Source organism: Meleagris gallopavo, chromosome 20 (genome assembly GCF_000146605.3).
Source record: "Meleagris gallopavo isolate NT-WF06-2002-E0010 breed Aviagen turkey brand Nicholas breeding stock chromosome 20, Turkey_5.1, whole genome shotgun sequence".
Classification (NCBI taxonomy): Eukaryota; Metazoa; Chordata; class Aves; order Galliformes; family Phasianidae; genus Meleagris; species Meleagris gallopavo.
In genome coordinates this window covers 7782516-7798748 of record NC_015030.2, presented here as the reverse complement: position 1 = coordinate 7798748, position 16233 = coordinate 7782516, and the positions used below count along the sequence as shown (strand labels likewise).

Below are 16233 nucleotides of genomic sequence, written 5' to 3'. Positions count from 1 at the left end.
GAGACGGCGGCGGAAATGGACGAGGCCGCTCGGGAAGTTCCGCTCTGCGGAGTTGGGAACGGAGCTGTGCCCCTACCGCGGAGCTGCGGGCGAGGCGGCGTTCAGTATGAATGGAAACAACGCTGCGGGTTTTAAGTATTATAAAAAAAAAGAAGAGCTGATAATTTTCACTATGCCATTTCAAAGTGGACAATTAAGAACATTTAGGATTTTATTTATTCGGCTGTTTCCAATGTATTTCATGTGTGATATTAATCCCAAACATCCCAGTGTGATGTGTGAGGGCTTCGTGGTGCTGCAGAGATGTACATAGGTGTTCAACAAAAGGCTTCCATGGTTCTGCATCCAGAAGTGCTGCTGGTTTAATTAAAGGTACTTCTGCTGTAGGAAATGTCGCATTATAGAAGTTTTGTAATGAATGCATTCCTTCTGAGGAGTACAAACTAACACAACCTGAGCAAGGATCAGCTCCAGGTTTTGGCTGATCTCTGATGTATATGTGTGCATTAAGCTTTTTTTGTTTATGTGCAAATTGTGAAAGCCCTAGCAACACAAACCCAACATGTAAAACCCAACCAAAAAAAGGCAAGACAACCAACACCCAGCGCAGGTCCCAGCTGCCGCCTGCTGTCAGAGGCCACGTGCTGTGAGCACCACTTTTTGAGGCTGTGCTGCAGACAGACCTCTGCCATGGAGGCCAGCTCTGCCTTGTCTAGTGGAGAATGGTCACAAGCACACTTAGGGGACAAAAGTAGAGCCAGAACCAAAGCTGTGTGCAGGCACGGCCCCAGCCTGCTGTTACCAAACCATTCAGTGTTAGATTGTACCCGGATGTTTCCATCCCATCGACTGCTGCACCTGTGCATGACAGCCGTGTTTCCATGCCAGGTGTGTTTATTTCCTTCTGGCTTTATGGGTCATTACTGACATCATTACTGCATTCCTGTGGCTGCATTTCTTCAGCTGGTCATGGGAGTCAGAGAACTGCTTCAGGCACTCCTTGGCTGGGACATGGCACTCGTGGTTTCCCAGCTGCAGTGTGGGGCTGGTGGGAGCTCCCAGGATGCCAGCTCCTTGTGGCACCCTCTGCTGCATGCAGTGGTGACTCCCAAAGCAGCTGTGGCAACCTAATAGGTTGAAAGGTACACTCTGTGATTTCTACCTTACATGTTTTTACACAGATTCTCCTTATTTCCACTTCTACAGTATTGTGAAACATTTCTATATGAATAAGCAAATAAGTCACTTCCCTTGGGGCAGAGAAAACTTGATGTGTATTGAGGAAGCCTTTAGTTGAAAACTTAAAGAATAATTTTACACATGAAATTTATGTCGACAAAGGAAATGGCTTGAAGGTAAGTGATAGAGGACTTCTGTCTTTTGAAAGGCTTCCTGTTCTCTTTCCCTGTATTCACCACAGCACTGTAAAATACACCAATGAGAATTAGAAATTACTCCCTAATGAAAGCTTATCAACCAAGTGGCCTTTTACAAATGAATGGGCTAAGATGAGACTGACAGGACATTCACCCTGAAAGTGGAGGAGCAACAAAATCTAGGAGATGCAGGAAAGTGGTTTAAATTTCCCTTACGATGCCAATTCGTTGTGCTATTTACTTTGAGGAACTGACTTGTAAAGCTGGTGGTAGAAATATCCATGTTCTTTGCCAGAGAATATTGTGTAAAAGACAACAGCCACACTTGTAAAGAATAGTTGTTGGCAGTTTATTTACAACAAAACACGAGGAAAAATACAATATTAAAAATAATAAATAACTTGGAAAAGTCAGAAACTAAGTGAAATGGATGAAAAATATGACAATCAAATTCTCCTGCTTAGCCTTGCATTATTTAACATGCAGAGCAATTCGAGACTTGGTCCTTCTCTGATGGTAGTAATGTATTGCCTAATGTAGCTATCATAGTTCTAAATAAAAGAAATGAATTACCAGACATTCAGAGTCACAGGGAATTACCACAGAAACGAAATAAAACAATGGAACTTCTTAAAGTGACACCATAAGACTACAGGAGATTGTAATTCAATGATCATGCTGTTCATTTTTAAAGCAAAACATTGTTAGACTTACTTAGCAATTTTAACTTGCACATATAAACAATGTCCAAACAATGGAAACAGAAAAGCTCCTATCAATAAGATCATGAATTCTCTCTTACTTTGCTCACTAACTCTTAAAAAGCACACTCGTTTGGCATATTTCACACATTGTTCTGAAGTTACAGTGCAGCAAGCTTCAAAGCAGTTTTAACAAATTCAGCAGTCTTGTTACAAAATAAAAGTCAAGGAACAAACATTTCTGTTTCAAATTCTCTACAGCAGCAATTAATGCAAATTGGCTACTAGATGTGACAAAATCACCTTCCAGAATAATCAAAAAAGCCAAAGAATAAGGTCAAATAGTTTCTTTCCACAGGATTTATCCAGTCATTTACAACTACATTCATAAGAAATCCCATTCAGCATGTTTCAGGAATGTGCTGCTCCTCACCGTCTTTACAGGTACCTCCTTTTTGAACTTATTAGGAGACCTACTGTTCTAAAGACCACAACGAACTGTTGTTTTAATTGCTCTCGATGAAATATGAGCAAAGCTGGGAGAAGGCTTTGATAGAAACCCAAACAATCACATTATTTGCTCCGGACTGTATTGTCCTTACTGAAAACTTCCTGTCCTAGCAGAGCTGTATCATGTAATTCTTCAGAGAATAGGAACACAGCTACTGTGCCTCTTCAACTTTGCTGGGTGCCAACATACTCTTAAGAACACATTCACTAACCACGCGATTTCCTGTTGCAAAAGAAGCGGTAACACCTGCAAAATACCTTTTTTCTCTTCATTAAAAAGTTTGAAAGTACAAGAGAAAGCACTGCGATAAAATCAGTAAAGGAAACAACCTCTGCCTCAAGATGTTACTGAAATATTCTGACCTTCCTTTCCATTTAATTTTTTTTGTGATTTTGTGTTTGCTGGGAATATTTGCTGGGAAAACGTTATCCTAATAAAAATGTAAAAAAACAACAACAACCACACACAGGAAAAGAGATGATATTTAAAATTCTTCTGGGCAAACTGGCTAATTGCTGGCTGATGGGGAAAACAAAGCAGAACACAGCAGAGGTTACAAGCACAGGCAATGGAAAGCCTGGGATATTTCTTACCCAAAGCAATGAGACTCTCTACATCTTTTTATTTGCCTTCATTAGAGAGCAAAAAGGAGGTAATGTGGATAATCATGAACCTCATTCTGGCCAGCAGTGAATTCAGGCTGTTTGGTCAATAAATCTGGCACTCCTCTAGAGCAGTTCTGCGTGGTGCTGGAGCTCTGGCAGCAGCACATGCAGGCGGAGGCACAGCACTAAGCAGTCTGGCATTTTGTCCATAACATGATCAGCATCTTTCTCCTACAGTATTTGTCATGCAGCTAGTAAGTTGTGTCCTATTCAGGCATGTTAGTAGTTAGTAGTACATGTCTCATCTCCAAATCCTACATGATACGATAATCTACATATCCACGTGGCATTGGAACGAATCAGTTAAATACAAGCAAAGATATGACTGCTTTGGTCTAATAATCTGCATCAAACCCAGATACCAAAACTGATATAGAAACAGTAACACATAAGCACAAGGAAATAATGACTAGAGCTGGGCAATTTCTTCTTGGGCAAACAACAAATTCTTTAAAAAATAAGACTATCAATAGGCAGAGGTGACCTAAGCTGTTTCAATATGTTAAATTTAGGAAATCAAAACCAATAATCAATGCTTTATCTTTTCAAGAGTTTCCCTTGTCAGCCAATGTTTCAATCATACTACTAAATTAAAAAAAAAAAGATTAGACCAGTTATAGTCATTATTATTTTTCACAATTTTAAGATGAAATCATTTACTAATGAAGGAGAGTTTTGTTTGCAGCATAACAGTAGCATTTTTCAAACAAAAAATCATCACCTGCTAGTTTACTAACTACACAGAATTACAACCTCTGGGAAACAACGTAAAACATGGACAGTAAGTGGGAAAATACATGAAGTCAGATCATAGCTAACCTACAATGAGCTTCTAGATTTTGCTAGGTACAGGGTTTAAACTATCAAACAAATATACACTTGTTTTCAGTGCAGGTTGACAGCAGAATCACCTTCCCTGCTCTACAACTATTCTAAAAATACCACACATTCAACATAACTTCTATTGGATCTACAGCCATTGAGAAGTTCAGTGCATTTAAGCCAGTCAAATCATAGCGTTGTGCAGAGAAGATGGCACAAACTTCCTGTAGAGGTAAAAGGCCATCCCCAAACTGATTGTTCAATATTCAGTGATAGTTCAGCTCTGGAGGACTTGTTTGCATCCATGTACATCACCACCAGCGGTACAAAACACTACTCACTTTGATCTATGATTCAGGTAACAGCTATCATTCACTGGGAATAGAACACCAGCTTATTTAATGCCTACTACAGCTACCAATTGAGATAGATACTGACAACATTAATTAAATAGCAATTAGTCTGAAAGAGAACAAAGTACCCCAAATGGGGGGCCAGAAGGAAGGTTTCTCACTGAGTTTACTTTTTGATAAAAAATGAAGGAAGAGAACACTTCTGAAATTAATTTCTCTCCCCCTACAATCTACACTTCCATGCTGGGAAGCATCCTTTCTGTATTTTAATTCCTGAGATTGAAGAGTGATTTCACGTGCAGACCAGGAGGAGCACTGCTGTTTCCTTAATGCCACCCTATGTGGGACTGAGAAGCCCCAAGATTAATTTGCTTTTTCAAGTGACTGATTTTTTTCACCCTTTCCCTAGAGACACTGGTAAAGCCTAGAGCCAGCCTTCTGACAGTAGAGATTGTGCTGTTCAGGAAAGATGAGAGGCAGGAAAGAAAAAAGAGTCTCATATTTTCTTTCCTTTACATTCAAGGTCTTACAGGGTAACTACCACTCTTCTTCCAGAGTGGACAAGACAGAATTCATTGGTTTTCCTTCTCAACTGGCTCAATTTAGCTGCTTTTTCCCCCCAATCTTGTACATAGAACACCATTGACGAACACCAATATGAACTTAAGTTTTATCACAAAAGGACAGGGGAGAGCTATTAAAATACATTATCTACAAGAAATAGGTGGTTTCTTTTACAAATTCTGTGCAAGATAGAAATACTTAAATGGCCTCAAAGTCAGTATAATTAATTACAATTGGGGCTTCATACAGTGATATTTTAGGTTTGAAAAGTTTCATTTTTGTTAGCTACGCCCCAAATCCTGAGTCATATTAAGCACGATATGATTCTGAGTGATTGTTATTGGTGTTCAAGTACAATGAGTTGCAGGTCAAAGGTTTATGAATACACACGGGAAGCCTGAGAACAGGAAGGATTTTAAAATCAGTTAAAAAAAGAAGAAAAAGGGAGCTTTTTTCCTATTAACCCTGCATTCTGGTTGGCACAGATTTGCCTCAGAAGTCCTTGGCAGCTTTACTAAATACCTATTCCTAAATATAAATGCTATGACCTAGATGTGGATTTGTACATAGAGATACTGCTACAGAAAGATTTTCTTTTACAGAGTTCCCCTCAGATGACTTCATTGTATGTCAGTAAGATGGACCATATGGCTTGGAACACTACTTTAGATATACAAACTATGTTCTCTTGCATGCACTTCTCTGAAGATTACGAGGATCAAGTCTGAGGAAAGAAACAGTCTTTCCACAACAGTAAAATTATTTTAAGCAAAAATATCCAAACATCAACAACCAACCAACCACCATGATCTTCCTAGAAACTACAATATGTTACTCTTGCTGTGGTAGCCATGGCTTATCTGGAGGAATCATGCTGGGTTAATTTAATTTTTCTTTTTCTCTGGATCTGGAAGAGTGAGGGTTTCTGGTGCAGACTTCTTCCGAGGCCGGTCTTTGGGTACTGTTAGGAAGTCAGGAGCATCTGTAGAGAGAGGAGTTGATGGAGCACTAGATGGAGCACTGCGGGTTGAAGAAGGCATGGAAATGTTAGAGATAGATATTTCGGGTGGGAAAATGCCAATTTTCTTGTTGGTAGCTTCCTGAGTTGCTCGTTCAAACTCTCGGACTTCATCCATCGTCATGTCTTCAACAAGAAGGAAAAAAAGATAAAGGGCATGTCAGAATCATTTTGAATGACAATTTCATTAACTCAGTTAAACCACCTCAATCCAAATTTTACATCACAGAAGTCTGCTTGTCAGTCATATCACTAAATGTCTTGTAAGAATTCCTTCCTATTTTAATGCCTTGATTGGAGTACAATAAATGGACAATGTAAAATAAAAGAAGCTGAGCACATTAAGCACGTATTAATGGGTCTGTCTGCATCTGGGTCTAAACTGAACTAAGAGAACTACCTCGTTAATTGCTGGAAAAATCAAGATATTTCACAGGCAATTAAAAATACGTTTAGATACAGAGTCAGCAGGTAGAATTCTTCAGAACTACAAACAGAACTGATAGTTTTTTTTCTTTTCTTTTTCTTTTCACCTAGATTATGAGCATGAACTGATACATGGGTTTGTTTCCTCACTATAATTATCAAGGGATGAAAAATTCTCTCTCCCCTTGCACAGCTTCCATTGACTTCTACTTACAGTGGCACACAAATATCTGAGGACATCATGCTTTCCTACTACAAATTCCTAAAGAATTCTCTCTGACTTCATACAGTCACAACATGCTTTCCAACAATCCAATGCTTAATACCTTGGAAAATAGAGGCAAAATGGAATGAGAGGTCAAGGACACTTTGTACAGAAAAGGTCCATGGGATGTTTTAAAAGGAGTGAAATTCTTATCATCCAGGTGACAAATGTGTCACAGTGCTGTAGAAACCCACAAGAGGGCAGAGTGAATCCAGCATAAATGTCTGATAATCCTAAAGGTCTTTTCCAACCTAAATTGCTCTATGATTCCGTGATTTTAACTGAGCTGTGCAAAAGTTTTTCTGATAAAATCCTAAATGAATGGTAAGTAATTTGACCAAAAACATCAGAAGGCACTTTTGAAACCTGCTGCTTCGTGCCTGTACCACTTGCAAGATGTCCACTAAGCCAAGTGAAATAAATTTTACGGTTTTCAAAGAACGTTATAGTAAATATGTGTTTGAAGGATTCACAGAATGAAATCCAGCATATTCAAATCCACCCCAAATAGAACAGAGCAAAACCCAATATCTGATAAATACCAATTGAAATAGCTGACTACCACCAAAGAGGAAAAAAACAACACTTGAGAGGATGTCCAATAAAATCTCTTCTGAGTTCTCTCTGTGCAATTATTCTATAAATCCCAATAAATCTTTGAGAGATGTGATTAAAAAAACAGTCAGCTGATAATTCTGTTTATTTTTTCGAATATGTATCAGACAGTTCTGCTGTTCCCTGGCCCCACTGTCACTACTACAGCAGAGTCAGGTGATGTTCAGGGTAAGAAAGAAACTTATGATCTAAATCATGTGGGACTTTGCTAGGATATGGATAACTTCTACTTCATATTCAAACAACAAAAGTCATTTCTGTTTCCACTCTCTCTTCTTTCTTCTCCATTGTTACCAATTTTATGACTATATAAATCCCCTGGTATATGGCATTTTTTTTTCAAGACTGCACTTTGGCAGTTCCATTCAGGTTTCAGTAAACCATTTTACAGATTCTTTGCTTTCTGTGAAGTAAAACAAAACAAACCAGAAATATAAATACAAAACAAAACCAGAAATATAAATAATGGCTTTTTAATCAACATAAGATTCTGGCACATTCGGATGTCTGAGACATGGGACTGGCAATAGTGCTTACCATATGTATGACAAAATCCTATCTTTTCAGTACATTGATACTTTTTAATATTATCCAGCTGCAGGCATCTGTAGCCTTAGCTGTAAATGTTACATAGAAGCAGCTTTATGTTGTATTACAGCATACGAAATACACAGAACACAGAAGTTGCCAGCTGCCTTCGCACTTTGATGCAGACTACACTTCAAGGACCCTTTCAGCCTACAGAGCTGTGCCACTTATCAGGGGTGAGGGGTAAGCAATTTTCAAATCTGAGATAAGTGGTGGAAATAAACAGATGGTCTCAGAGGAACTGTACCTACTTGTCTTTGAGACAGATTTGAACCTGTTTTGCTGATTTCATTGCATTTTGTTCTGTAACAGAGTGTAGTCTTTCTGAACCCAAACTGTTTGAAAATACTCTGACATCGAAGGAAGACCATGCATTTATCTCAGATCTTTTTGATTGAGGAGTTCTCTACAAAATAAAGCTTATCTCGTATGAATCAGAGTGAAACAAGACAGGAAGACTTACCAGTTTACTGTCCATTTAAGTGAAGACTGATGGAAGTCTTAATACAAAATATTCTCCAAGACTGTCAATTTTAAATTCAGATATGAAATGCTCTTTGTCCCTTCAGCTAAACGTCACTTTTTAGCTCTCTTTACTCACTTCAAAATCACCTCTGTTCTGATTTACACTCAAGCAAAACAAGTACTTACCCTGAGCTAAAAAGGTTCAGACTGTGGGAAATGCACCTGCTGTCTCTTTTTTCATTAATGACTAATTCTGTCCTGACCTCCGTGGTAATTTGGCTACATGGGAACTCAGAATGGCAAATTTCCTTCAAACCCAAATGCTGCAGCATAGAGCCAAAGTCAAATCTGACTCGGTCTATGCTGTAGGTAACCTCGTATCAGGCTGGTGAGAGTTCTTACTAAGAACAAGGATTTAGGACACCAGGCATTGCCCCACACTTGTTACTTGAGTAAAACCATGGCTGTGTTCTACAGCTCAGTCAGTAGAAACAAAAGAATAATATGTTTAGAAGCAAATATTACCACATCTTTTCTATTTGCAGATACGAATGTTTTTCAGTTTTAGGCATCTGTTTGAAGTACCTAAATTAGAAACCCAGCTTCTTACAGTTTCCATAATCTGAATCAGAGCACCTACACAGAAATCTGCACTTCTCCGCAGACTGCTGGTATACACTTCTGAAAGTACTTCCTCTAACCTTGTTGGTAGCTGGTTAGTGATGACAGTAAAATTAGTAAGTCAATGAGTCATTCACTTTCTTTCCCAGTCAACCAAAAAATTTTACCAGTCTCACAGACTCTTTCCACTCTCCACGTTCCTGGCTTTTTGACTGAAGCACTCTGAACTTTTGCATTTTTAACTATTCAGGTGGTAGAATGCAAAATGGATATTTAATAACCTCTTACGTATCCAAGTGAGATTGGATAATCTTGTTTTCTCTGAAGATAAGGAGGTGCATATGAGCCCAAACCCACCCTTTTCTTCAGTGGCCATTTACAGTGCAAAAGAAAGGTATGATTGCACTCCAGGGAGTAAAGGGAGTAAAATGCTATTCTTATTGAAGCAAAATCTCCCAGAAATTCCACTGACTGATCAGCAAGATCAGCTGGCTGCTATTCTCTGATCTCTGTGCATCTATCAGTTGAGGATGGGCAATATGTTTTAAAAATTGACATACTCTTGCTTTGGCATGGCTCTCTATTTCATCCACAGTAGATGAATGTTGGTTGCAAACTTTAATGTTGGTTTTTTCATGCATATTTTTCTCGTATTCTCGAACATCATCCATAGTCATATCTGTAAAAAGTTCAAAATTGTTGGCATTTTCCACTGATTCAAATGCAAACTTAATCTTTTAAGAAGAAGGTGCAAGGAATACAGTCTTTCAGCAGAAACCAAAAGAGATCTAAAAAATAAAAGCATGGAGCAACTAGCTTTATGAAATTTGACTCATAAAGGTAGTTAGATCAGCCAAGGAAGGTATAAGAAGGTTAAGTCAAAGGGAGCCAGAGAACAGGAAGGAGTGGAAATTGTTTGGGAGAATCTGTGTAATGTAAGGTAGGCAAAAAGTATTCAAGTGCAGGCCTTGGTAAAAGCCAAGATCTTCTAAAATCTTTTTAGAAGATCCCTTGCAATAAAGGATAGAAGAATTATAAAGATTTACTTACCTTTGTAGGAACTTTCTACAATATTCTATATTATGATTGCAAGTATATCTTAAAACCAGCAAATACTTACACTGTTAGAACACAAATCAACTCAGATTTTAGGAGCTAATACTTAATCACATTAATAAGTGGATAAATAATGAATATATTAATAATTTTGTAATCTCAAGGCATTTAGCACGATCTAAAAGTTAGATGTACTTTACAAATAGCCCTAATTCTAGGATCATTTGCCTCTGTCTAGGCATGCCTCATGTTGTCTAACTAGTGAGCAGTGCCTTGAATGCTTGCTATGTAACTCAGCTTGCTATGTCATAAATCACACTGTTAGGAAAAACACAGGATCCAGTTAGCTGACTTTTGGCCTCACTCTTCTCAGTGTTCTACTTCTGAGTAAGGTGTAAATGAACATGAAAGCTGTCAGAGTATCGATCCATTCTTTACTATTATTTGATAATTTCAGAGCTTCATGAAACTAGCCATCAATCTTTTATAAATCACATTAAAATACCACTTTATTAGCATAGCCTACTCAGAAATGCATACCAATTTGGTAACGTACACCATGCTTTTCTTCTCAAGGCTATCATTTTTCTCAGTTCATTCTGTGTCACCTCCTGGATCTGTAAATTTTTATATCACACCACTTCTTGATATGTGATATGAAGGTCTTGGTGTATTTTATGAGATAGCTTTTAAAGATACAGCTTCAGCTGTTATATCCATGGCATGCTGTAATACATTTATCACTGAAAATGAAATCTAAAATTTTGAACAAAATAAAACAAGAAATACCCTTAACTAACACTTTTTTAACCTATTGGTTTTACTATTGCCTATAACAAAAGACAAGCTTATAAGCCATGTAAATAACACACTAAAGTGCATTTTGCCAAGCGGAGAACATGCTTTTTAGTAGTAAGCAGCATTCTGAAAATAGATTTTTTTAATAATAAAGCTGCAAGCAATGTAGTAAATTTAATTACAGAACACATTCATGCTTAGGGTAGCAGAAAGAGTAATCAATCAGTAATATCAGTAACATACTATGTTTGAAAACTGAATTTAATACACTAGTTTCTTGATTTAGCAGACTTACATCATCTCAGTCTTCCTCAAACTTTAATTTAAAAAATACAATAGTAGACACATTGAAGGCACACAGACTCTTTAAAAATGATATATTTGAAAATTTCTTTCCATACAAATAAACATGTCAAGAACAGTATCACAAAAATTTCACACATCAAATGTATTAAATTGCACTGGTTGCATATAAATTGGACCTCACTTATTTTGGGTAAAGAAATACTAGGTTTCTAGTCAGCAATTCTCACCACCTATTATTCTTAATGTGAAGAGGTGTAAGGGCAGAGTTACGCCTCTGACAGTGCAGTGCATAAAGGCTGCAGACAGCACAGAATTACCTGAACTAAATTCATATCTGTTTTAGTTAGTCCAGATTTTTTATGTTTTGTACATAACCTGAGAAGTAAGCACTAAAATCATAAGCAATTAATTCTATAATTTCAAAAGATGTGTTTCTGTAGGTTTATAAAGTCACTGGAGACTCCGTGCTTACACCAACTGGGGTAACTGGTTGTTGTAAATACAGAATGACACTGTTCTGACTTTCATCCGAACTCAGAAACATTCTTACACATGAATGGCTCAAAATCATTTCCAGAAGCTTATGGAGGGCTTAAATAAGCTTTCTAAACATATTCCCAAATAACTATCACATACTAAGAGGGATGTTTTGAGTTACAGAAATACGTATGATTATGGCTACATCTTACTGGAATACATGTACAAAGGACAAGCCCCATCAACGTATGTAATAGAGTTATCTGTTCTGATATCTGGAATTACTCTACTACAGACAACATCCATTCCTACAGCTGTGCATGGATTCAGTTTTCACAAACAGCTGCTGTTGAACCAATCCTTGTGATTTTACATTTATATTTATTTTTCACAAAGGACGTTAGAGTTCTATATTCTCTTTACTGCAGTACATATTAATTTAAAACTTTCCTAAAAAGCTGAAGTTGCGTTGGATAAGAGGCCCTAGGAGTTTGAGTAAGGAAATAATTAAAAAGCTTTAATAAAATCTGCAAGCAGCTCTCCATATAGATAAATCCTGCCAGAAGCAAGAGATTCTACCTGCCTACAGTGCAGGATGACTGGACTGATGTCTTTATTCTGAGTTGCATGGGCTATAGCAGCATTCTGTATGATGCCTAGTGGCTGTCATAACATACAACCTACTCCTGTTAACAAAGAACCTGCTGCCAATGAGCCCTGTATGTACCAGCAAAACTGAAATTACTTCAAGTTCTTACATGAACAACTTATGATGGGACCTGATGGCCTATGAAAACAAATGGAAATCTGCTTTTAATTGTGATAAGATTCTCACTCACCCTTTCAAGTGGATTTAATTTGCAAAATACTTACCATACCACTCATCAACCCAGGCAAAAGCCTGTCGGTGACCAATCAGGAGTATATCTCTGACCACCTGTGAAACAAGGAAAAAGTTAAATACCTTTGCAAAAATGGATCATTTTGCCAACACTGAATCACATCAGCATGGATATCAAAGCATGGGAAGCCACTTGCTATGCACAGAATACCATAATTTTTGGGCAAATAAACTGGAACCTTTTTCATGTTAATTCTTTAAATGCGTGGAAGGAAAAATATTACAATTTGGCTGCCATGCTATTAATGAATTCTTTATTTTTTTTTACTAGACTGACTGGAAAACTCTCCCACCACCTGTTTATAAGACAAACACTGTCCATCATTGCTACTTGAATGTTACTCGATCATACTTACAAATACCTGAGCTCAAATTGATCACAGCACTGAAAGCATTAGTGATAGTTTTTCTCAGCCTTAGACCTGAGCAACTTCAGGCTTTGTCAAGTTTCTACCCAGAGATGAACACTTCGGCTCTACTTTCAGACCCTGAAAAAGATCCAGCTGAGCTTGCTGCTTCCAGCAGAGACACAGTCATATTCCTGAGCAGGACAGTACTCGAGTTCTGCTTAGGTGAAGGATAAGAAATAGCTCCCGTTTCACTCACCTTGTGTACAAATTGTTCTACCCTGGTTTGAAGTCCCCAAACTTCAAATTTCACAGTCACAAGTTTGTAGGAACACATAATGGGCTGATGGGTCTCTCTCCAGCCTTCTTTTAACTGGCCTCTCCCAGTCTTCTGTGACTTGAAATATTTAGGATCCTGCAAAACAAAGAAAACACATTCAGAGATCCTGGAGAGTAAGCCCTGTTTGTCAGGCTGCTGAAGTGTTTTGATAAGATAAAATATGAAAATACGCTAATAAACATAGTGACAAGGTAATATAAAATTGACTTAAATAAGCACGAGGATATAATAAAATCAAATCCTTTCTTTAATCCAACAGCCAGTAAATCGATGGCACTCTTGGAAGATATTTTGAAGCTCATTTGATCTCATCTTCTGCTATAGGAAAACATGTTCTTGCAAGTCATTCCAAAGCAATGCACTCCCGGTGTTATTTATGGCCTTTGGAAACAATGCTACTTCTTTAGAACCTGTTTCAACACTGCTCCCCCAGTGCGACTTGTCTTCATGAAATCATGTCTAGTTTAAGCTTTGACACATCAACAGGACAGGACCATGGCTGATAAGACCTGTTTGCAGTTTTAAGTGATACTGCAAATCCAGATGACCGGTCAAGCACAAAACTCCTCCAATTTAGCTACTTCTATTTACAGCTGAGATACAGTATGTTTGGACAAAACACCGTAGACCAAATTTCAACACTGTCTCTCTTTAACTAACTGCAAAATCATACAAATTGGTGTTGAAATTACAATACTGAGACAAGAATCAAACAAGCAACTAGTAAGGATAGCAGTTCAGTAAGGCTTGCTTTTATTCAGACAGGATAAAGCTTTTACTATGAAAATGCTGTTTTCCATATCCGTATGATTCCACTGCACTTCACCTTATGTCCATTCCTGCTACCTAAAGTTTGAAAACTGAAATAACGTACACATAAATATTGATTTTCAGAAGAACTTGAAGGCAGTGAAGTTTCTGTAAATTTATAGTGCAGCTTCTAAAATGTGTCATTGAGAATAAGCACCAGTACTTATCTGTGTTGTCCTGCCCAAAGCTGAGACCTGAGAAAACCTTTTACATTCATGCTTTGCTAGAAAAGCAATTATTTAAGTGTGTACTTAAGTGATGTGCTCAATGGAAGGTAATAGGGAGAACCAAAAAAAAACTTCCATGCAGTTTGATCTTACACATCAACCAGCACCACTCCTTTTTAATAGTGTGCACAGTTAGCTTCTGTTCTACTCCAGAAACTGCAGCTCAGTCATTAAAGCTCCTCTACGAAGTTCTAATGAGGTGACAGGCTTCTTTCTCTGTGAAAGACATTGGTTTTATTGCTGACACATTCTTTTCTAAATTGAAACTTTAAACTTGAACTCTAATAGGGCTTCAATGTTAAATTACCATAAAAAATAGTTCAGCGTCATCATATATCATAGCAACATACCTCTGTATATCACAACTCATAGTCACATGCTGCTGCCATTCTTCTCACTCAATAAAGCTTGACCTCAGATTGATCTAGATATTTTCTGGTTGAAAGGGCTGTTTTATAGCTGATTACTGCCTGAAGCAAGCAATATAGTAATAATAACAGAAAGGAAAAATAAAAAGGGAAGAACTAAGATGCAAAATTCTTCTAAATGGTTCCATGAATAAAGAAATAGATTACAAAAGTGTCATTTTAAATATTTCTGCTAAATATTACAGAGTAAAATAGGCATTTCTTTATAAAAAGGAAAATCAAAAGGAAATACACGGAAGGATCTGCAGTTTCTTACATACACGCAGTACTGCAGTGATGACGCCATTTTACTGATTAAGCACTTTGGATACACCTTTTAATAACACTGAGTGTTATGCAGGGATACTCTGTAACCCTTCTATGATAACCAGAGCCGTAATGGAATAACTTCAGCACAGTCCAAAGGGATTAAAGTAATGAATTTGAGTCAATAACAATTTTTCAAAATTTATAATAAAAGCTCAATAATGAACAGCTACCCCACGCGACTGCTAAGCTGTGCACAAGACCTGTATCTTGTTCAACTGCAAACACCCTCTGGTGGGTACAAAAAAAGGAATATTTTGTTTTTCTTTCTTTTTATAAAGCTAACACAGCTGAGAAGTGGATTCATAATGGAAATCCTTCTTAGGTTGGTGATCTCCAAACAATCCAATTACTGCAATGCAGTCCATCCACGATATCACTTCTAGTTCCAAATCCTTTTAAGAGTGCACAGAGATGGCACCTTTACTTCCCTTAATCATGTTCATTTTTCTAGAAGGACATGATGTACAGTCACAAATTGGCTGGACAGTTTCAGGCGAAGAGGCAGGCAACGATGGACAGTCTGGACAACTTGTATCTAATAGCTTTAATGGAAATTCCTGTCTTTCAGAAAACATTTAGATATTGGTACTAAAAAACTGCAAACAGATGAACAGAAGCCAGAAGGAAAAAAAAAAAAAGAATTCACAGAAATAGATTTCCAGACTGTTGTATGAAAGTCTAAGATGTTAAAGATTTCACTGAGTGCTTGCCCAGGTGAACTCGATTCAGTGGAGCTGCACGTAAGGATGGTACAGGCTGAGTAGTACAGTGTGAGATACATGGCCACAGTAAGCAGAGGGAACTGCAGAGTTTGATTTCTTGGCCATTTGTTCAAAAGACACAGTTATTTTACAGAGGAGACTCATTGTGGGTAAAACTAACACAATTGGCCTTTTAACCCAGATGCTGAAAAATTAAGTGCTTAAAAGAAGTCTCAGAGTATTTTAGAAAGACACAAATTCTGGCCCAGAAATTTCTCATGCTGTGGTTCATACAAGAAAGTATTTAGGGGAAGAATTTCTGCATGTTTACTTATATTTATACCTTTCCCAGACCTCTGCTATTGGACACTAGGCACATCCCAAGCCACAGAGACCTTTGATGTGACCTTATGATGTTCAGTATCTGATCTCATTGAAATCAGTGAGAACTTGGACCCAGAATGATTTTATGTGCCTAACTCATTGCTTTGAAGTGTTAGATTAAAATTTACAGCAAAGAAACCTTTCTTCTTCTTCTTCTAA

General features: G+C 37.6%; 2 protein-coding genes across 5 annotated transcripts in view; both read right to left on the bottom strand.

Annotated features, from left to right (window-relative positions):
- The window catches only part of NOL11 (nucleolar protein 11), a 13673-nt gene extending 12832 nt beyond the window's left edge, over window positions 1-841 (bottom strand). Inside the window, exon 1 of the mRNA XM_010721677.3 lies at window positions 803-841. Coding sequence (XP_010719979.1) covers window positions 803-841 — 39 coding nt within the window. The remainder of the gene's footprint in view (window positions 1-802) is intronic.
- An 863-nt stretch (window positions 842-1704) lies between these two features.
- Window positions 1705-16233, bottom strand: part of PITPNC1 (phosphatidylinositol transfer protein cytoplasmic 1) — a 72909-nt gene continuing 58380 nt past the window's right edge. For 3 of the 4 annotated variants that reach the window (XM_019621732.1, XM_019621731.1, XM_019621733.2), the window contains 3 exons: window positions 13135-13290; window positions 12501-12564; window positions 1705-6136 (listed from right to left, as the gene is read on the bottom strand). In XM_019621732.1, coding sequence (XP_019477277.1) covers window positions 5877-6136; window positions 12501-12564; window positions 13135-13290 — 480 coding nt within the window. In that variant the 3' untranslated portion in view covers window positions 1705-5876. Of the gene's footprint in view, window positions 6137-9550; window positions 9670-12500; window positions 12565-13134; window positions 13291-16233 lie in introns of all 4 variants that reach the window. The other variant, XM_010721513.2, reaches the window with a different exon arrangement.